The 20,989-nt window shown below is 38.8% G+C and overlaps 3 protein-coding genes across 3 annotated transcripts in view; all 3 read left to right on the top strand.

Annotated features, from left to right (window-relative positions):
• The window catches only part of LOC144643149 (uncharacterized), a 17,769-nt gene extending 8,708 nt beyond the window's left edge, over nt 1–9,061 (top strand). Inside the window, exon 8 of the mRNA XM_078502309.1 lies at nt 8,444–9,061. The gene's annotated coding sequence lies outside the window, so the exon portion shown is untranslated. The remainder of the gene's footprint in view (nt 1–8,443) is intronic.
• On the top strand, nt 918–20,989 carry LOC144643151 (uncharacterized). The gene is made up of 8 exons (XM_078502312.1): nt 918–1,972; nt 4,412–4,506; nt 5,116–5,272; nt 5,983–6,046; nt 6,722–6,999; nt 7,510–7,687; nt 8,164–8,322; nt 18,437–20,989. The coding sequence occupies exons 1-7, from the start codon at nt 1,292–1,294 to the stop codon at nt 8,226–8,228; spliced, it is 1,518 nt and encodes a 505-aa protein (XP_078358438.1). The 5' UTR covers nt 918–1,291; the 3' UTR covers nt 8,229–8,322; nt 18,437–20,989.
• On the top strand, nt 9,436–18,448 carry LOC144643150 (uncharacterized). Its single transcript, XM_078502311.1, has 7 exons — nt 9,436–10,497; nt 13,634–13,728; nt 13,914–14,070; nt 15,403–15,466; nt 15,986–16,263; nt 17,380–17,557; nt 18,309–18,448. Exons 1-7 carry the CDS (start codon nt 9,808–9,810, stop codon nt 18,371–18,373), a joined length of 1,527 nt encoding a protein of 508 aa, XP_078358437.1. The 5' UTR covers nt 9,436–9,807; the 3' UTR covers nt 18,374–18,448.

Genomic DNA, 20,989 nt, shown 5'->3' with positions numbered 1-20,989 from the left:
TGCATAACTAGTATGTATACAACTATGCTAGAGTTATGAGGGTGCACTCACTGATCAACAAAGAAAAACTTTGAACAACAAAATAAAAGCAGACATTCATTCTCCAAGATGAGAATAAACCGCGATGGATAGTATTTTTTAAAAAGAGAAATTTTCTTCCAAGTAAAACTCTCAAAATTGAAAACGTCGGCCCGACGTTTTCAAATTTTAGGCCACTTCTTTCCTACCAGTCCGTAGCTATATCACTTTCTAACAATGTTTCAACAAGTACAGTACATTTTAGCAAGGCCAGGCTACTTTAGTGGATTTTCAATTAATACCAACACCTTAACTGGATTTTCAAGGAGCACTTAATGTTGGTGACACTGCCACTTTAAACAATATAAAGGGAAAAATTGTAAAATTTCTACATGTAATCTCATTTGTTACGCAAATTCTTATGATACCAGGAAATCATCATCAAATTAATAAGTGGAAAAAGGATGTTAGTAATAATAAATGTGTTGTTAAAATCAATTATTATTTGTGGACTAGTTTCCTAAACATGGCGGCTTTGCAAGATAAAATTTTCTTGCATTCGAAAGATATCACTCCACGTCCAGGGTATTCAAAACATTGGGAAGTTTGAAAATTGACTTACAAGGGTTTTAATTTGGACCAAAAGTATTTTCGAGAAATAAAAACTACATGTACCTTTATTAAAAATAGTTGCAAATGAGAACACATTGAAAACATGAAGAATGCTGGATGGCTCTTGGCTTCGAAGAGCTCATCCGCCCTTTGTCAGGTCTTGTTTTTAGTCCTGCAGGGTGTCTCAGCCACCCTCCTCATTAAGCTTTTGCGAATAACAAATGACCGAATAACTAATTCATTCCCAAAAAGTATAATTTAAAAAGATCGACAAAAGTATATTTTGACGTTTGAATGCCAAAATTGCGCGCGCATGCGCTTGACATCTCCTCGTTGGCAAACTGCCAATTGCACATTGAAAGCTTCAAGAATTTTACGGCTTTCTCGATTTGTGAGGTCACTCACAAAGCATTATTGTATGATAAACAGTGGGTTTTTCCTTTTTCCACCTGTTATGCGTGATAATAGCCGCTTCCTGTTTCAAAAGGAAAGAAAATATTCAAATTATCTTTATCGATCGCTGACTGTTCCATTTTTTCACGGACCGTTATTAGGCAGAGACGTGACGACAGCATCAAACGAAAGGAAGAGAATCAGTTAAAAAGAACTAAAGTGAAATTTAGATCCGAAAAAAATCCTTAAAAGTGAAAAGAGGGTGAAGATGTGGATCAAAGCAGAGTTGCTAGCTTTTGTTTTTTCTTGGGCCTTTTTCGCTTGCGTTTTCTCCTGCATGGATCCAGCATTTCTGGGCGTAAATCTTCTGGAGAAAAACAACACCTCGACTAGAAAACCATGTCAACCCCGTGGTCGAGGTGAGCCGCCACCATTGCCAGTTTCCATCGCCTGGCAGGATAAACCACCTTACATATATGAAGAAAGAGGTCCAAAACCTGAACAAGAACCTGAAATGTTATCAAGGAAAGCTCGGGAAGTAGCAAATGAAAGCGAAGATAATCAAGAAAAGGGCCGGCTAAGGAGCGAGGAAAATTTCAAGGGCATCTTCTACGAAATTGTTAACAAAGGGCTGCAGATATGCGATGCAGTACCCCCAGAAGGAGCCAACTTCACTACAAAAGCAGACGACCTAAAGCAGCTCGATCAGTCCATCGTCAAGAAGGAAGCAGACATTGCGATGCCAGTATATGGCAGCGAAGATGGTAAATATGGCGGCTACGAATACGTGGAGATTCTGAAATCGCCAGGTGTTGTTTTCATAGTGAACAAAGAACAAACGCGCGAACATTTACGAAATAGAGTCGTTCAAGCCATGAAGGATACTTGGCCCGTTATCGTTATCACATTGCTGTTGACGGGATTCGCGGGTCTGTTTGTTTGGGGACTGGTGAGTACACGCTGAAAAAATATGCCGTCAAAACTATTTTATTTACTTTGCTAAATGATCGGTAAATATGTTAATATATGGCGTTCAGGGAGAAAAGAGCTACGCGGAACTCTCTGTTGCATGTCGTAGGCCTTTGTGTATTTTGCAATTACGGCTAGTACTTGGATGGGTTTCAAAAAGCTTTTTAAATATACAATTATACTGTCTTGAATTTGCAGTTGAATAGCTTTGGCTACTCCTTGTTTTATTCGATTCTAATTTTTTTACGAAAAAAAAAAAATAAGTTTTCACCGCCGGAGCATTGTTAAATAATTCTAGTAAAAAAAATAAGCCAAAAATATTATCAGTATTTTTAATAAATAATCCTCGAGTTTTATTAGAATAGACATGGAATTAGGTTACAGTCGAATTAGGTTGTTGGATTTTTACGCATTTAAATTAGAATCTAAATGTGTTCGTTAATTTGTTGCATTGCAAAATTTAGATATTGACTATACTGCTTCAATAAAGGCTGCCTTAAGCAAAACAAAAACAGCATGTCCTTGTTAACGTTTGGACGGAATTAGGGCATTTTGATGACTCCATAATTACAATATTTATATCACACCGTTTTTTCCCGCAAAACCCCAAAATTTGGGTCAGTTGGACGACGGTTAACGGAGAAAAAAAGGACTAACAGTATCATGTGCATGTTCAGGAAAATAACACAGAATTTCCAAAATATAAATAAATAATCAAGAATTGTTAATGAGCTACGTAGGAAGCGCATTAGTCGATCGTACATGAAGCAGGTGCACACAGGTTTCAGAGCGATGCAAGCTTCTCTTCGCCATCCGCGAATCTAGAGTCAAACATTTTTAGCATTTGACGCAAATTGTTAAGTACTATTATATATAGTAAGAGCCCGAAAGAGCTGATGAGTTCACGGTAAAAACAAGGACACGGTGTGTGCTGCCACGGTGCGTGCTAGCACGCTGTGAACGCTTGCGTTGCCTCCCACTCAAAATACGAAAATTGTTTCCCAACGCCTGTCACGTATTCGTCGACAAATTCGAATTCGTAACTTCCTTTTTGTACGTTTTGTCCTACTTCAACTTGTAAATGTATTTTCATTGCCGAAAATGTATCTTTCCCATATTAACTTTCTGAGTGGCGGTTTTTCGAAACGTTTAGTTTTACTGAGTTTTCAGAGTTTTTGGAGTGATGCCAGAAACTGTCCTACGTATATACAAAGTACTGACGTTCGTGCAGCGAATCTTAGAAACTCATTTCGACCACTGGCGACCAAATGAAATACGCATTTTAACTAAATTAAACTTTTCGCCATACGCGTTTTGTGGGCCTCGCGTGTCGTCAAAAAGCTGTGATCGTTTTAACCCAAGACGACATATCTTTTTCGGGAAAGCCGACTTTTCAGAGCTGTTTTACATCAGACTTCTATTAAAGGGAATCTACACTTTATTCAATCAACATCGAGGCAACACTCTCCATTCTGCTAAAAACTAAGGTTGAGGGACTGTCCTATTCAGATAAACATTTGAATCCGAGTAGCGCGTATAGCAGGTGTTTTTACTAGCCGGAGCTACGAGTGCGAGAGAAAAGCAACGAAATAGAAATTTTCTTTCCCCCTCTCTGGGGCTTTTTGCTCGTGAGCGCTTACCGTTTTGCCCCGCCAAACGCCTGTTTTTTAGGCTAGAATCCGAGAATCAAAGGTGCTCTAGAGAAAGCATCATTCTTGCAGCAAGTTTTGATATGATGCTGAAAATCGCTGAATTCACTCGGTCGTTACAATTGCAGCCTGATGCCTACCACAATCTTTGTCACAACCGTACCATACATCCCTCCCGTCGATTGATAAAAGAGAAATAGGAATAGGCAATGTAATGAATAATATTCAATCTGGACCTCTGTGTTCGAATTTCTTAGGAATCGAGAGACCGTCAGCTTGAACATGATGTGGAGACCAGCTTTTAACAAAGGCTCTCGAAAGATTTCCTTAAAATAAACCATGACACATTTGTTTTGATGGGTGTGGGCTGCATTGATACTGTATTGATCGATCAGTCGATCCCAGAGCTTGTTGGCTTTTGTCTTTGTTTACCAATCCCCGGAAACGAACTCCAGGATTCAAAAAACCGTCACGAGGTCGTGAGATGCCCCAGGATTACAAACGTAAGCAATTGCCTTCAAGGCCGGTGAGAATGGGCGAGAATAGGCGTTGCTAGAATTGACTGATGCATGTGAAATCATTATCATTTTGACTCGTGAAAATAAAACCATTTGTTGAAAAGTGATGGCACGATATGACAGCGAATAACTTGGAACTTTCCTGAATAGTCAAGATTACTTCAAAAAAGACAAACGTTTTACAGTAAAGGACTTATTGCCGGGCTTGTTGGGTGCGGTCTTCACTTTTACATCGTCTTCTCTTTTTCACAGGATACCTCCAGGAATTCAGACCATTTCCCGCGATCCTTCACCCGCGGTGTAATGGAAGGAATTTGGTGGTCGTTTGTGAGCATGACTACAGTAGGGTAAGAGTTTAATGGCTTTTACACTCTTGACTAATGATGTGTTCGTTTGCTGCAAACTTACATTCAGGTTTTCGCTCATTCCAATATATGTATCAGTTATTGTTATTGTTGCACAGGGGGCCCTCACATCAGATGAGATGACAAGAAAAGATAAAATTTGCAGAGCGCGGGAAAACGTGCGTGAGCAAGTCACAATTGGTTTTGGTTTCACTACTGATTGGTTAAGAAAGTGGCAGCAGATTGCCGGGACAGACTTATTTCTTACTTTTTGTGTTGCCTGACGAACACAAAACCATGTCAGGCTAGGAGATGGAGAAATGAAGGAAGGATTGGAAAACCACGACGAAAAGACGTCAAATTTTTATCAATGTTTCATCCCGTGGTAACGGCAAGGATCGTTTGACACTGAAGGCACTGTCCCTCTGGAACCTCTATTTTCACTTGCCAGTTATAAACACCACCTCTTATTTTAGGATTAGGGGCATTTTGACTTGTTATTTATTATATTCAGAGTCAATGGCGTGCCTCGTTGACTGCAAGTGGTGGACGACTCCATTTGAGTGCATGCAATAATTTCAGTTAATTTGTTTCTTTTAATATTTTACGCAGGTACGGCGACAGGGTTCCTAAGTCCTTGTTGGCACGTTTGTTTGGCGTCCTGTGGATTCTAACTGGCATTGTCCTCTGTTCCTTCTTCACGGCCACTTTCACAAGCGCCTTGACATCTTCGTCCATCAAACAACGAGAATCTTTGCTTGGAGTAAAGGTTGGCATCAATAACCTTAACTTTTAAGTCTTAAGCACGAAATATGAATTCTCACTTATTACGACGTAATTCTTTAAATGTTAGTTCCGAGAAATTTTGGTACTCAAAACAATATCCCGGCCTAGTATTGATCTGGAATTCGAACAGCGAAATTATGACTAGTAGTAGGGGAAGGAATTTGCTTGCTCGTGATCATGAATTTCGCGCGTTGACTCTCACATCCCCCTCCAAGCTTACCGCGTGGTCGTATATCTTCTCAATATCTTCTCAATATTAGGATGTCTTTTTATATGTCTTTTTAAATTTTTAATTTGTACACGGCCCCACAAGCTTTTAGCTTTAAACTTTTTTACCGTGTTTAAATAAAGTTGTTGTATTGTATTGTATTGTATTGTATTGTATTGTATTGTATTGCATTGTGCGAATCAAAACTTTAAAAAACTCACTTGATCCTGCCAATTGTCCTTTAAGAATGATCCGAACGAAACAAGACGAAATAGAAAATGAAGAACTTTCCCAAACTCAGCCATGCGGGAAAATTAAAAAGTTCTTTATTCCGATGTGCGCCAAATAATAACTATATTAATTATCTGAATATATTTATAAGTGGTCTATTTTTATTATTTTTGTATGCGCTCAAAATATGGATGACATATCTATCAGTAGAGAAATGCTCCTTCGTTTTCCTAGAATAAACCCTTTGCATGTAGGTTGCAGTGATGGCAGATAGCTATGCTTACGACGAGGCCTTGAAACATGCTGCAAATGTGAAAGGTAAGTCCAAATCCAGAAAAAAAACTCATTTTAGATAAGAAGAATTGGGCATTTTGGGGCTAATAACAATATTCTATGAGTTACCATCACATTTAGAAAAGATACGCATTAGAAGATCATCCCAAACTTATCCTCTTTCCAGTTTTCATAAATGAAAGATTATCAATCGACCATTATAAGCAACGGTTTGGTTAAACATAAGAATGCAAAACTCAACAATAAAATCAAAGGACGTTTCGGAGTCGTCACGACGACATTTTTAAGTTCAAAATGATAAGAACAAACTGTTAGAAATAGCTCCCTGAAGATTTAAATGATAAACAACTAACAATAATAACAAATAAGAATAATTAATTAAGCGATCTTTTAGAAAATGTTTTTTTTTATATAGGACTGGTTCGGAAACAATTCTGGTTCTTTACCATTGACGATTTTTCATATTCCTTGATATTGTAAAGATGTGGAAATCGAAGGATTCAAAGTCACTAGATACACCTAATTATTACTACTAAAAATGCTGCATATATATTCAAAGGATTTCTTTTGCGACTGTCGTAAAGTTTAACCTAGAAAGTATAACTCTGGGCAATTATAAGAAAGCAAACAACGAAATGAGCCTATCAGAATTTGACCAATCAATTGAAAATCGCTCGAATTATTGTTTCTGTAACTCAGATTTTCCTGACTTCTACGAAATGTACGATGCATTGGTGCACACTGGAGAAGTAGAAGGGATTTTGGCGGACATTTACACGGCATCCTACTACATGGAAAAAATCAGCGACTCGCGGCTTGTTGTCTCCATGTTCTTCAGCAGTCAGCGCTCCATTGGCTTTGTAACTGGACGTGAAAATAAACATCTCAAAGGGAAGGTGGAATGCTTAAGAAATCTTTTCAAGTACAGACAGCGCGATATAAAAAAGATCATCCTTCGACACACCCAAACATTCCATGTGAGTATACTAACCTACATATACATTTCTCTCAGATGCAGTAGCTAGCTAGATGTGTCTAATTCGTATTGAAACAAATGTAAAACTCTTTTAACTTCTGGGGGACAACTAAAAGCCAGAGCCAAAGAATGTCAAAACATAGTCTTGTTCGGTGGAACAGAATTATGTGATAACCCCCCCCCCCCGTCTTCTTTAATATAACGAAATTGGCCTATTGTGTCCGTATTTTTGAATAAATTGAAATAAATAACTAGAAGCAATAGCATGTCAAGCAAAACATTTTATAAAGTTTTATAGAATTTCCCAGTGGTATATTAAAATGGTGAGTACTTGACTGACTAGAAAAAAACGTCGTGTTCAAGCAAACAGTTTTTAGTTCTTGGAGCACGATTTAAGTGTTCAGACATAAAGTCCATAACTAATCTAGCACTCCGCGTGCATTGCTGGCCTATATTGCTAGATTGTGGTGACACTGAAGCCATTCAAGTATATGTGTTTACTGCTTTGCAGACTCAAACCCAAAACTGGTTAACAAATGGAAACGCGGACGACATACTGACATTGCTGGATGGCGAGTCATCCTGGTTTAAGAGCACGTTCCACGCTCTTCTCGTCACGTTTCTCTTGATATTGACAATGGGATTTGCATACGAGTCGTGCATAGCAAAGTTAAGGACCACACCAACAAGTGAGTCAGTTCTTTAAGACTTTGCCTTGTTGCTGTATTACTTTTTTGCGAAATAGACAGTTGTCGCTACTAAAACCGGGATAAGCTCCGGCATGATGGGCCACTAGACGCGAACGCAGACTTTACCTACCTACCCCACCTAACTTATCTCTCACCACTCCCACCATGAAGGGAGGGATAAGTTAGAGTACCATAATATTCCAAAGTAAGCCCTGGGTATGTGTCCAAAATGATTTTTTGGTAGGATTTTTTTCGGGGTAGGGGGAGCCCTGCCTTATTATTGGAAATAATTTTGTACATATAGTGCTTTGTAGGTTAGGATAGACTAGGGAGAAGCCATGAAGGACAGTGTATGGGAGTCTGATTGACAGTACTGTAAAAAGGTTATATTAAAGGGGTTACAAAGAAAATCTGATGTACGTTGATTAACTATCTGAATATCTCTATCTAGATAACCTTCTCTTGCTTCTTTGCAGCACCTGACAGTTGCAACTCGATCAACTTGGCAACAGAATCACCAACTTGCAAGCCCAATCGCTGAAAAAGATGCTCATCCTTGGTGTAAGAACCTGTGAAATTCAGCAGTGACGTAAAACAAAGATAGAATGAATAAGACAACAAAGAACCTCAAAACAGTATTTAGGATGAAAACAATAGCTCCAAAACTGAAAAAAAAAAAACATTCACAGGTTTTTTTTTTTTACATCCGAGGTAAACCTGAAACAGTTTACTTAATGGTAGCTTTGTAAGTTGAAGGCATTTACTTGTTTCGCTATCTATGACGATAAGTTAAACAGTAAAAAAGAAGAAAACTGTGAAAATCTGTACATGTAATCTAATTTGATATGCAAATTCTTATGATACCAGGCAATCATCGTCAAGTTAGTAAGTGTAGGAAATCGTAGGTGACCAGGAAAATCAACGCGACGAGAGTCATCTGACAATTTTGAAAACAAAAATAATATTATTCCTCAATCTTACTAACTTTAAAATAAGGGCAAAACTGGTATAGTCAAGATATCGGATCTTCTCTAGGCAGTCTTCAGGAGTTTATCAGAAGTATGTTTACTGATCTTGCGATATCGTTTAAACGTCTTCCCTGGGAAATTAAAGACGTTTTAACCCAGCCGACTAAAATGGACAAAAAAATGCCTTCTTTCAGAATTCAGTAATTTTGCCCTCTATGTTACAAAGATAATAAACCTGGTATGTGTTATCCCTATGCAAAGTTTGTGATTTCTTGTAAAATGTAATCTCCATCGTAGGAAATGCTTTTGAGAATGTATGTAGTCGGTGCATGCAAGTGAAGAGATGAGAAATCAACAGTGTAAGGAAAAAGAATATTAATAATAAGTAATTTGTTGTTAAAATCAATTATTATTTGTGGACTAGTTTTCTAAATATGGCGGCTTTGCAAGATAAAAGATATCACTCCAAGTCCAGGGTATTCAAAACATTGGGAAGTTTAAAAAAATTAAATTTGGACCTAAAGCATTTTCGAGAAATAAAAACTACATGTACCTTTATTAAAAATAGTTGCAAATGAGGAACTGAAAATACATTGAAAACATGAAGGATGCTGGATGGCCGTTGGCTTCGAAGAGCTCATCCGCCCTTTGTCAGGTCTTGTTTTTAGTCCTGCAGAGTGTCTCAGCCACCCTCCTCAATAAGCTTTTGCGAATAACAAATGACCGAATAACTAATTCACTCCCAAAAAGTATAATTTAAAAAGATCGACAAAAGTAAATTTTGACGTTTGAATGCCAACATTGCGGTGCGCATGTGCTTGACATCTCCTCGTTGGCAAACTGCCAGTTGCACATTGAAAGCTTCAAGCATTTTACAGCTTTCTCGATTTGTGAGGTCACTCACAAAGCATTATTGTATGATAAACAGTGGGTTTTCCTTTTTTCCACCTGTTATGCAGCCGCTTCCTGTTTCAAGAGGAAAAAAATATTCAAATTATCTTCACCGATCGCCGAGCGTTCCATTTTTTCACGGACCGTTATTAGGCAGAGCTGTGACGACACCATCCAAAGAGAGGAAAAGCATCAGTTAAAAAGAACCAAAGTGAAAATTAAATCCGAAAAAAAATCTTTAAAAGAGAAAAGAGGGTGAAGATGTTGATCAAAGCAGAGTTGCTAGCTTTTGTTTTTTCTTGGGCCTTTTGTGCTTGCGTTTTCTCCTGCACGGATCCAGCATTTCTGGGCGTAAATCTTCTGGAGAAAGTCAACACCTCGACTAGAAAACCATGTAAACCCCCTTTTAGTCGACTTGCACCGCCACCATTGCCAGTTTCCATCTCCTGGCTGGATAAACCACCTTACATATATGAAGAAAAAGGCCAAAAACCTGAACAAGAACCTGAAATGTTATCAAGGAAAGCTCGGGAAGTAGCAAATGAAAGCAAAGATAATCAAGAAAAGGGCCGGCTAAGAAGCGAGGAAAATATCAAGGACTTCTTCTATGAAATTGTCAACAAGGGGCTGCAGATATGTGACGCAGTACCCTCAGAAGGAGCCAACTACACCTACACCACAAAAGCAGACGATCTACAGCAGCTCGATCAGTCCATCGTCGAGAAAAAAGCAGACATTGCTATGCCAGTGTATGGCAGCGAAGATGGTAAATACGGCGGCTATGAGTACGTAGAGATCCTGAAATCGCCAGGTGTTGTTTTCATAGTGAACAAAGAACAAACGCGCGAACATTTACGAAATAGAGTCGTTCAAGCCATGAAGGATACATGGCCCGTTACCGTTATCACATTGCTGTTGACGGGCTTCGCGGGTCTGTTTGTTTGGGGACTGGTGAGTACACGCTAAAAAATATGCCGTAAAAATATATTATTTACTTTGCTAAATGATCGGTAAATATGTTAATACATGGCGGTCAGGGAGAAAAGAGCTACGCGGAACTCTCTGTCGCATGTCGCAGGCCTTTGTGTATTTGGCAATTACGGCTAGTACTTGGATGGGTTTCAAAAAGCTTTTTAAATATATACAATTAAACTGTATTGAATTTGCAGTTGAATAGCTTTGGCGACTCCTTGTTTTATTCGATGCTAATTTTTTTTGTACGAAAAAAATTAGTTTTCACTGCGTGAGCATTGTTAAATAATTTTAGCAAATAAAATAAGCCACAAATATTATCAGTATTTTTGAAATTTGTCGATCTGGTAATTCGCGAGTTTTATTAGAATAGACATGGAATTAGGTTAACGTTTGCGGACTTTCGATTCTTTGTTGGGAATTAAACTTAATGCTGAATCGAGCCTCAGTAAACCCTGTGAAAGCTTTTATTTTAATTTTTACGCATTAAAATTAGAATGTAAATGTGTTCGTTAATTTGTTGCATTGCATGATTTAGATATTGACTATACGGCTTCAATAAAGGTTGCCTTAAGCAAAACAAAAACAGCATATCCTGTTAACGTTCGGACGGAATTAGGGCATTTGGATGACTCCATAATTACAATATTTATATCACAACTTTTTTTCTGGAAAATCCCAAAATTTGGGTCAGTTGGACGACGGTTAACGGAGAAAAAAGGGACTAACAATATCATGTGTATGTTCAGTAAAATAGCACAGAATTTCCAAAATATAAATATATAATCAAGAATTGTTAAAGAGCTACGTGGGAAGCGCATTAGTCGATCCGTACATGAGGCAGGTGCACACAGGTTTCAGAGCGATGCAGGCTTCTCTTCGCCATCCGCGAATCTAGAGTCAAACATTTCTAGCATTTGACGCAAATTGTTAATACTATTATATATAGTGAGCCCGAAAGAGCTCATGAGTTCACGGTAAAAACAAGGTTTATTTGAGCACGACCGTGCGTGCTAGCGTTGTGGACGCTTGCTTGGCCTCCCACTCAAAATACGTTAAGTTTACGTTAATTCGGGCTAGGAAAACAAGAAAAGAAAATTGTTTCCCAAACGCCTGTCACGTATTCTTCGACAAATTCGAATTCGTAACCGCACTTTCCACTTTCTTGTTGTGAGTTTTGTCCCACTTCAACTTGTAAACGTATTTTCATCGTCGAAAATGTACCTTTCGATATTAACTTTCAGAGTGGCGAAACGTTTAGTTTTACCGAGTTTTCAGAGTTTTTGGAGTGATGCCAGAAACTGTCTTACGTATATGCAAAGCACTGACGTTCGTGCAGCGAAACTTAGAAACACATTTCGACTCACTGGCGTCCACCTGCAGTACACCTTCTAGCGGCGAGTTATAAGCGTTTTGTGGGCCACGCGTGCCGTCGAAAACCTGTGATCGTTTTAATCCAAGACGACATATCTTATTCGGGAAAGCCGACTTTTCAGAGCTGTTTTACATCAGACTTTTACTAAAGGGAATCTACACTTTATTTAATCAACATCGAGGCAACACTCGACATTCGACTAGAAACTAAGGTTTAGGGACTGTCCTATTCAGATAAACATTTGAATCCGATTAGCGCGTAGAACAGGTGTTTAATTTTTACGGGCCGGAGCTACGAGTGCGAGAGAAAAGCAACGAAATAGAAATTTTCTTTCCCCCTCTCTGGGGCTTTGTGCTCGTGCGCGCTTACCGTTCTGCCCTGCCAAACGCCTGTTTTTCAGGCTAGAATCCGAGAATCAAAGGTGCTCTAGAGAAAGCATCATTTTTGCAGCAAGTTTTGATATGATGCTGAAAATCGCTGAATTCACTCGGTCGTTAAAATTGCAGCCTGATGCCTACCACAATCTTTGTCACAACCATACATCTCTTATTCTCCGGTCGATTGATAAAAGAGAAATAGGAGTGGGCAATGCAATGAATAATATTCAATCTGGACCTCTGTGTTCGAATTTCTTAGAAATCGAGAGACCGTCAGCTTGAACATGATGTGGAGACCAGCTTTTAACAAAGGCTTTCGAAAGATTTCCTTAAAATAAACCATGACGCATTTGTTTTGATTGGTGTGGACTGCATTGATCCATCAGTCGATCCCAGCAATGTCCATCCCTTTCGATCAGTCAACCGAAGGACACAAACGTTTGGTGTCAAAAAAATGGGAAATGGGCAAACGTGAGGACTGTCGTCCTGTTCAAATGCCCGAATGTACGGTAACAATATAAAAAAAGAAAGGAAAATTTTGTCTTTTGACTCATCTGGACTCATCCAAAGAACAATGAGGGCAAATCAATCCCATTTCTTAGTATTCTTCTAGTAACCATGGTAACTGATATTCAGTGCGAGGATCATTATGGCCTCCTTAGCTTGTTGGGTTTTGTCTTTTTTCTTACCAATCCCCCGAAACGGAACCCAGGATTCAAAGACACGAGGGCGTCAAATGTCTCAGGATAGACTAAAGCCTCAACACCGGGACTATAAATGTTAGCAACTGCTCGATTTATGCCTGGTGGAAATGGGCAAGAATAGGCGTTGATAGAATTGACCGAATGTGTGTGAAATCATTATCATTTTGACTCTTGAAAATAAAACCATTTGTTGAAAAGTGACGGCACGATATGACAGTGAATAAATTTGAACTTTCCTGAACAGTCAAGATTACTTAAAAAAGAAAAACGATTTACAGTATAAGACTTATTACCGGACTTGCTGGATGCGGTCTTAACTTTTATACCATGCCATAGAAAATACAGCCAATCAGAATACAGGAAAGCCGTTGTATATTCGACGGTATTCAACCCAACCTTCCCATCATGCGCCGCGATTGTATTGTCGACGAAATTTAGTGAGCGTATTTTCTATGGCATGGTATAAAATAGTTACACAACACTTTCTCGTGGTATACTATGGGATATCCCACTTGTCACTTGTATTTTCTTGGCATACACACTCGCCTAAAGGCTCGTGTGTATACCGAGAAAATACAAGTGACTCGTGGGATATTCCGTAGTATACCACTCGAAAGCGTTGCATAACTAGTATATACATTGTCTTCTCTTTTTCAAAGGATACCTCCAGGAATTCAGACCATTTCCCGAGATCCTTTACACGCGGTGTAATGGAAGGAATCTGGTGGTCATTTGTGAGCATGACTACTGTAGGGTAAGAGTTTAATGGGTTTTACACTCTCTTGACTAATGCTGCAAAATTACATTGCAGTATTACATTAATGTTGTTTTTTATGTCACTAATTTACCCCAAAAAAAGCAATACGACGGTGGTGGACGACCCCATTTGGGTGCATGCAATAATTTCAGTTAATTTGTTTCTTTTAATATTTCACGCAGGTACGGCGACAGGGTTCCCAAGTCCTTGTTGGCACGGTTGTTTGGCGTCCTGTGGATTCTAACTGGCATTGTCCTCTGTTCCTTCTTCACGGCCACTTTCACAAGCGCCTTGACATCCTCGTCCATCAAACAACAAGAATCCTTGCTTGGAGTAAAGGTTGGCATCAAGAACCTTAACATTTTAGTCTTTAGCACGAAATATGAATTCTCTTCACTTATTACGACGTAATTATTGCTGCGAAGCCTTAGCGTAGCAGCAGAACTATTTTTGACTGTCCGCGCGGGGCCTGGGCGCTTTATATACGCGACACACTCGATTTGACTTTTTCACTGGCGATGATTTTAAGTACATGCAGTACGTATGATCAGCGGCATGTAAAATGTGGAAGCTGCGTTTGTCGTTTGCGATGTCCTTTTCGCTAAAGAGCAAGAGGTTAAACTTTAAAGCGCTGCCGTTTGCGCTTCTGTTCAGAACTTTGTAAATGCTTCCCAAGAAACCTCTCTTGAGCAAGATGATCAAGTAAAGTGCCGGGGAAACGGTCTTTTCATCCCTTATGCGCCAGCTCTGATGAATAACGAATTTACGATGCCTTCTTATAATTCGCGTTCATAATTATCCATTACTAAGTTAATTTAAGGGAAAAAATTACTTTCTGTGCTTTGAGCGCGAAATATGTACAGCAAAAACTACGAAAATTATTTGCGAAGGCTCCATATAAACGTTTTCATAATGACCGCACGCTAGAATGGAACGAGCTTTGAGCTTTTTGACGTCATAAATTGGTGTTTCTGATGGCTTTGCGATCGAATTGCACGTGCTTTGTTATGTTACATTGCTTCCTTTTCTCAATGTCACTAGCATTTCACACGCTAAGAAATTAAAGATTATATCTTTCACATCTGAAAATGTGAAAATCCGAAACATTCCTATGACCTTCCGCTCCGCTCCTACTATTATAATTAATATTCTTATAACTCACTTCGCAGCACTTAACTTGCTATCAGCAACTCCTAGTTTCTATGTCAGTTCCGAGAATGTTTGGTACATCAAAACAATATCCCGGCCTAGTATCTGGAATTCGAACAGCAGAATTATGACGTAGTAGGGGGAAGGAATTTGCCTGCTCATGATCATGAATTTCGCGCGTTGGCTCTCACATCCCCCTCCAAGCTTACCGCGTGGTCGTATATATCTTGAGTGCAAATCAAAACTCAAAAATGTAACTCTATCCTGCCAATTGTCCAAAAAGAATGAACCGAACAAAACAAGACGAAATAGAAAATGAAGAACTTTTCTAAACTCAGCCATGTGGGAAAATAAAAGAATTCTTTATTCCGATGTGCGCTAAATAATAATTATATTAATTATCTGAATATGTTTATAAGTGGTCTATTTTTATTATTTTTGTATGCGTTTAAAATATGGATGGCATATTTATCAGTAGAGAAATGCTTCTTCGTTTTTCTAAAATAGAACCTTTGCATGTAGGTTGCAGTGATGGGAGATAGCCATGCCTACGACGAGGCCTTGAAACATGCTGCAAATGTGAAAGGTAAGTCCAAATCCAGGAAAAAATAATTTGTTTTAGATCAGATGAATCGGGCATTTTGGGGCTAAAAACAATAAAATGTGAGTTACCATCACATTTAGGAAAGATACGTTTTAGATGACCGTCCCAAACTTATCCTTTTCCAGTTTCCTTAAATGAAAGACTGACGACGCTTTGGATCGTCATAATAAATAAGAATAATTAATTAAGCGATCTTTTCGAAAAATTTAATTTGTTATAAGACTGGTTCGGAAACAATTCTGGTTCTATGCCATTGATGATTTTATCATATTCCTTTCACATGTTTGCTTCACAATGAATTGATATTGTAAAGCTGAATGTGGAAAAAACTCTAGGAAATCAAACAACTCAATGAGCCTATCAGAATTAGTGAAATAAAATAATGCAACCCGTTCCAAGCATAAGGAAACATACAAGTCTTAGTTTTGGTTAAGTTCCTAACTTGGCAACGGTAAAACCAGTCAATTGAAAATCGCCCGTTTTATTGTTTCTGTAACTCAGATTTTCCTGACTTCTACGAAATGTACGATGCAATGGTGGGGACTGGAGAAGTAGAAGGGATTTTGGCGGACATTTACACGGCATCCTACTACATGGAAAAAATCAGCGACTCCCGGTTTGTCGTTTCCATGTTCTTCAGCAGTCAGCGCTCCATTGGTTTTGTAACTGGACGTAAAAATGATCATCTCAAATGGAAGGTGGAGTGCTTAAGAAATCTTTTCAAGTACAGACAGCGCGATATAAAAAAGATCATCCTTCGACACACCCAAGCATTCCATGTGAGTTGGCTTAACTATGTATACATTTCTTTTAGACGCAGTAGCTAGCTAGATGTGTCTAATTCGTATTGAAACAAATGTAAAACTCGTTTAACTTCTGGGGGACAACTAAAAGCCAGAGCCAAATGAAGGTCGAAACATAGTCTTGTTCGGTGGAAAAGAGTTATATGGCCTAAATTGGCCTATTGTGTCCGTATTTATAAATAAATTCAAGTAAATAACTAGAAGCAATAGCATGTCAAGCAAAACATTTTATAGAGTTTTATAGAATTTCCCAGTGGTATATTAAAATGGTGAGTACTTGACTGACTAGAAAAAACGTCGTGTTCAAGTTTCCAACGGAAGTCGAGAGAAAAGGAAGCAAACAGTTTTTAGTTCTTGGAGCACGATTTAACCCTTAATATGCTGAAATTACTCCAAAAACCACTTTTTTTAACCGTTAATCGATTTTCCTAGCTCTACGGTCCTAAATTTCTCGAAACTTTGCTACAAATACACTTTCCGACACTGCAGTAGGTTTTTGATGAAATTTCCATGTAAAAATGTACAATATTTTACTTTGGCGCATGCGCATAAGCCAAAAGTTGTTTTTTCTTTTGCTGAACCGTTCCGATTTTTTTCCTTGCTCCTTTCCTTTTCGTTTTTCTCTGCTTTTTTATTTTCTCTATCTTTTACTCTGTGCACCCTTTCTACTGGCCTGAAAAGTTTTGATCTTAGTCAAAGGAAAACCCTGGAAAGGAGACCATGATCAAGTACGGGCAGGTATATTGGCCTGTTTTAGCACCAATTTTACACCCAAAAACTGATCACGTTTTTCTCGATTAGCTCTGTCGGAATGCAGTCAATATTCAAGACGGACAGTCCTGTGGAAAGATCTATCCAAACTCTATATGTTGCACACCACAAAAAACTACTGACGTGTAAATTGGTGACGTCATACGTGGTTGAATGGCCATTCCTCCAAATCCCGGAATAATCCGGACTTAGCATGTTAAGGGTTAAGTGTTCAGACATAAGTCCATAACTAATCAAGCACTCCGCATGCATTGCTTGCCTATATTGCTAGATTGTGGTGACACTGAAGCCATTCAAGTATATGTGTTTACTGCTTTGTAGACTCAAACCCAAAACTGGTTAACAAATGGCAACGAGGACGACATACTGACATTGCTGGATGGCGAGTCATCCTGGTTTAAGAGCACGTTTCATGCTCTTCTCGTCACGTTTCTCTTGATATTGACAATGGGATTTGCATACGAGTCGTGCATAGCAAAGTTAAGGACCGCACCAACAAGTAAGTCAGTTTTCTAAGACTTTGCCTTGTTGCGTTATTACTTTTTTGAGAAATAGACAGTTGCCGTTTGTAATACATATCTATTTTTAAGAGCGGCCTTCCCTTATAAGGCAGTATATTCTGGGAGTGGTGAGGGATAAGTTAGGTAGGGTAGGTAGGTAAAGTCTGCGTTCGCGTCTAGTGGCCAATCAGGATGAAGCTTATCCCGGTTTCATTAGCGACTAGGAGTATCTCTACTGCCCTATGGATGGGTTGCTAGTTCTTTGTAGGGTTACCCCGCAGTAAATTCTCCCGTACCCATTTATACCCCTGGGTGGAGAGAGGCATTGTGAGAGTAAAATGTCTTTTCCAAGAACACAACACCATGAAACCGGCCAGGGCTCGAGGCCGGATCGCTCGATCCGGCATCACAGCGCGCTAACCATTAGGCCACCACGCCCACCATGAAGGGAGGGATAAGTCAGAGTACCATAAAATTCCAACAGTAAGCCCTGGGTATGTGTCCAAAATGATTTTTTGGTAGGATTTTTTTTCGAGGGTAGGGGGAGCCCTGCCTTATTATTGGAAATATTTTTGTAGTGCTTTGTAGGTTAGGATAGACTAGAGAGAAGCCATGAAGGACAGTGTATGGAAGTCTGATTGACAGTACTGTAAAAATTAATATTGAAGGGTTTCAATGAATGAATCTAATGTATGCTGAGTACCTATCTGAATATCTGTATCTAGATAACCTTCTCTTGTTTCTTTGCAGCACCTGACAGTTGCAACTCGATCAACTTGGCAACGAGATTACCAACTTGCAAGCCCAATCGCTGAATAAGATGCTCATCCTCGGTGTAAGAATCTGTGAAATTCACCAGTGACGTAACACAAAGATAGAATGAATAAGACAACAAAGAACCCCAAAACTATATTTAGCATAAAACAATAGCTCCAAAACTAAAAAAAAGAAACATTCACAGGTTTTTTTAACACCCCGAGGTAAACCTGGAACAGTTTACTTAAATGGTAGCTATGTATATTTGCAGACTAATTAGTTCATAGCCTAAAAGTTTTAAAAGGTATTCACTCCGTTGGCTATCTATGACGATAACTTAAACAATGAAAAAGAAGTAAGTTTTGGAAATATGTACATGTTATCCGATTTGTACCGCAAATTCTTATGATACCAGGCAATCATCGTCAAATTAGTAGGTGTAGGAAAATCGCAGGTGACCAGGAAAATCAACGCGACGAGAATCATTTGAAAATTGAAAACTTTAACATAAGGGCAAATTACTTTGGTATAGTCAAGATATCGGAAGTATATTTGCTGATCTTGCAATAACGTTTAGAAGTTGGCGGAAGTCCCACGGTCGTTTTCGACAATCGTTGAAAGTATTCGGCGAACGTCAAAAATTATTCTTGTCGACCTTTGAATCTTGCGTAGATCCATGAGCAATTGCTGGGAACCTTTAAGAACGTTTTCCCTCGCTGAAGAAAATGGACAAAAAAATGCCTTCTTTCAGTATTCAGTAATTTTGCCCTCTATGTCTACAAAGATAATAAACCTGGTATGTGTCATCCCTATGCGAAGTTTTTTATTTCTTGTAAAATGTAATCTCAATAATCGTAGAAAATGCTTTTGAGAATGTGTGTAGCAACAGCTGAAGGAAAATTGATGTTAGTAATAATAAATGTGTTGTTAAAATCAATTATTCTGTGGACTGGTTTTCTAAAAAATGGGGGCATTTGCCGGATAAAATTTTCGTTCATTAATCGGGCGTGGCCGATTTATAGTTTACCCTTTGGTCGTCCTAGAGCGTAGTCTCCTGGCGCGGCCAAAAAGACGGGGATAGCTTGGGGTTGCTACAAAACCGCTACGGGTGACGCATACCGCAATGGTTTTCATTTTAGTTTTGACAGGAAATCGTTGCAGGCACACTTGGTCGACTTTTGGGTTAATGTGTAATCAGGTTGTGTTTTTTTGCTTCCGCGGAAGGACAGAGAAAAAAGCTTACGGGGCAAAGTACAGTATGGGGCCCAGTTCTCGGCCACTTTTGACGTAAACTTGTATTTCTTACCTCAGAAGAACCGCAGGAACTTGAAATTTCTCCCAGAGCAAGCTACATTATTCAGCTTTTTGGTGTAAGGCTATCGACCGGTCAAAAATTAATTTGCCCGAGCAATAATAAAAATAAAAGCTCCATTTGTGGGCCCAGTTCTAGGCCACCTTGGCCCAGTTCTCGGCCACTAAAAAGCTTGTGCGTAATTATCTGTAAAAAAAATGCTCAATTAATTTTCACAGTCATAAAATCACTCTGTAAACCTATTTATGTTATATCGATCCCAAATTATTTTTATGAGGCTTTGTTTTACTTTAGAAAAGAAGGATTTTAACGCGCCTAGTTGCCTATGTGCAGGTTCTAGCAACGCATTGTGTGACCCGTGCATTTAGATGGTTTATTTTGCAGTGACTGAAAGGTCTTGAAAGATTTAGGTGTTGTAGAAATAATAGACAAGACAAGAGTCAGCTCAAAACTTAGAGATAAGATTGAACTTTATTTTTAAAACATTCATTTCTTTCATTCTGGCAGCAGCAGATGAAATTATATTAAAAACCAAGCGCTAAGCTGTGATAGCGAGCAGGGTGGCCGAGAACTGGCAAATACGCAAACGTCGCAAGAAAAACTTTCGAAGTAAATTAAGACCAAAAAATACAACGGTTCAACGAAAAGTTAACTAAAGCAGAAAGCTGAATTATTCTACGTTTCACATGCCAAAAATTAGCTCGTATGGTGGGGGCTTTTGGATAAAATACGAATTTAACTACATCCATGAATTTTAAGGAGCCGTAAACAAACAAATTTTTCGGGAATGCAAATTCACCTACCTCCGCGTAAACTCGACGTGTGAGCTTTCTATATCGAATTGAACGATCAAACTCAAGATACTTAAAGCACATGAATCAGTCTATCGTTTGAAGGAAATACCTTTTTCTTTTAATTCAACTGGAGTGTGAAAAAACGCGTTAAACACAAAGTGGCCGAGAACTGGACCCGGCCGAGAACTGGGCCCCATACTGTACTGATATTCACCATTGTGAAATTGCACTTACTTTGACAAGTTAAAGTTATTTTTGTAAATGAAAAAGGTAACGTCATTGATGTCACGCAGTGTTTTTTTTAGCAAACTAGATGGTTTGCTGGTTTCTGATTATGAATGGGGGTGTGATCTTGCGGTATATTTTTTGAGCCTGACTCCGCCGTAAAACTTTTTTTTTATTTAGCAAGAACTGTGTCGATTTTCATTTCTGAACAATTGGTCGTCAAGTCGTTTGTCACAAAGAGTAGAATGTTTGTACAGCATGTTTTGGAATTATTTTAGATTTGGTTAGTAAGACGCTTCTGAAGACCTGAGCAAAACATTGGGAATGTACAGTATTAATAGGAA

The sequence above is a fragment of the Oculina patagonica genome, chromosome 2 (genome assembly GCF_052425735.1).
Source record: "Oculina patagonica isolate OP01 chromosome 2, crgOcupat, whole genome shotgun sequence".
NCBI lineage: Eukaryota > Metazoa > Cnidaria > Anthozoa > Scleractinia > Oculinidae > Oculina > Oculina patagonica.
Note: the sequence above shows the minus strand (reverse complement) of the source record. Positions and strands in the feature narration are given on the sequence as shown.

Excerpts from the sequence above, each read along its gene's own strand:
- LOC144643151 (XM_078502312.1), top strand. The coding sequence starts at position 1,292 with ATGTGGATCAAAGCAGAGTTGCTAGCTTTTGTTTTTTCTTGGGCCTTT. Across the intron at positions 5,273-5,982 it reads AATCTTTGCTTGGAGTAAAG|GTTGCAGTGATGGCAGATAG; the intron begins GTTGGCATCAAT and ends CTTTGCATGTAG. Across the intron at positions 6,047-6,721 it reads ACATGCTGCAAATGTGAAAG|ATTTTCCTGACTTCTACGAA; the intron begins GTAAGTCCAAAT and ends TCTGTAACTCAG.
- LOC144643150 (XM_078502311.1), top strand. The coding sequence starts at position 9,808 with ATGTTGATCAAAGCAGAGTTGCTAGCTTTTGTTTTTTCTTGGGCCTTT. Across the intron at positions 14,071-15,402 it reads AATCCTTGCTTGGAGTAAAG|GTTGCAGTGATGGGAGATAG; the intron begins GTTGGCATCAAG and ends CTTTGCATGTAG. Across the intron at positions 16,264-17,379 it reads GACACACCCAAGCATTCCAT|ACTCAAACCCAAAACTGGTT; the intron begins GTGAGTTGGCTT and ends ACTGCTTTGTAG.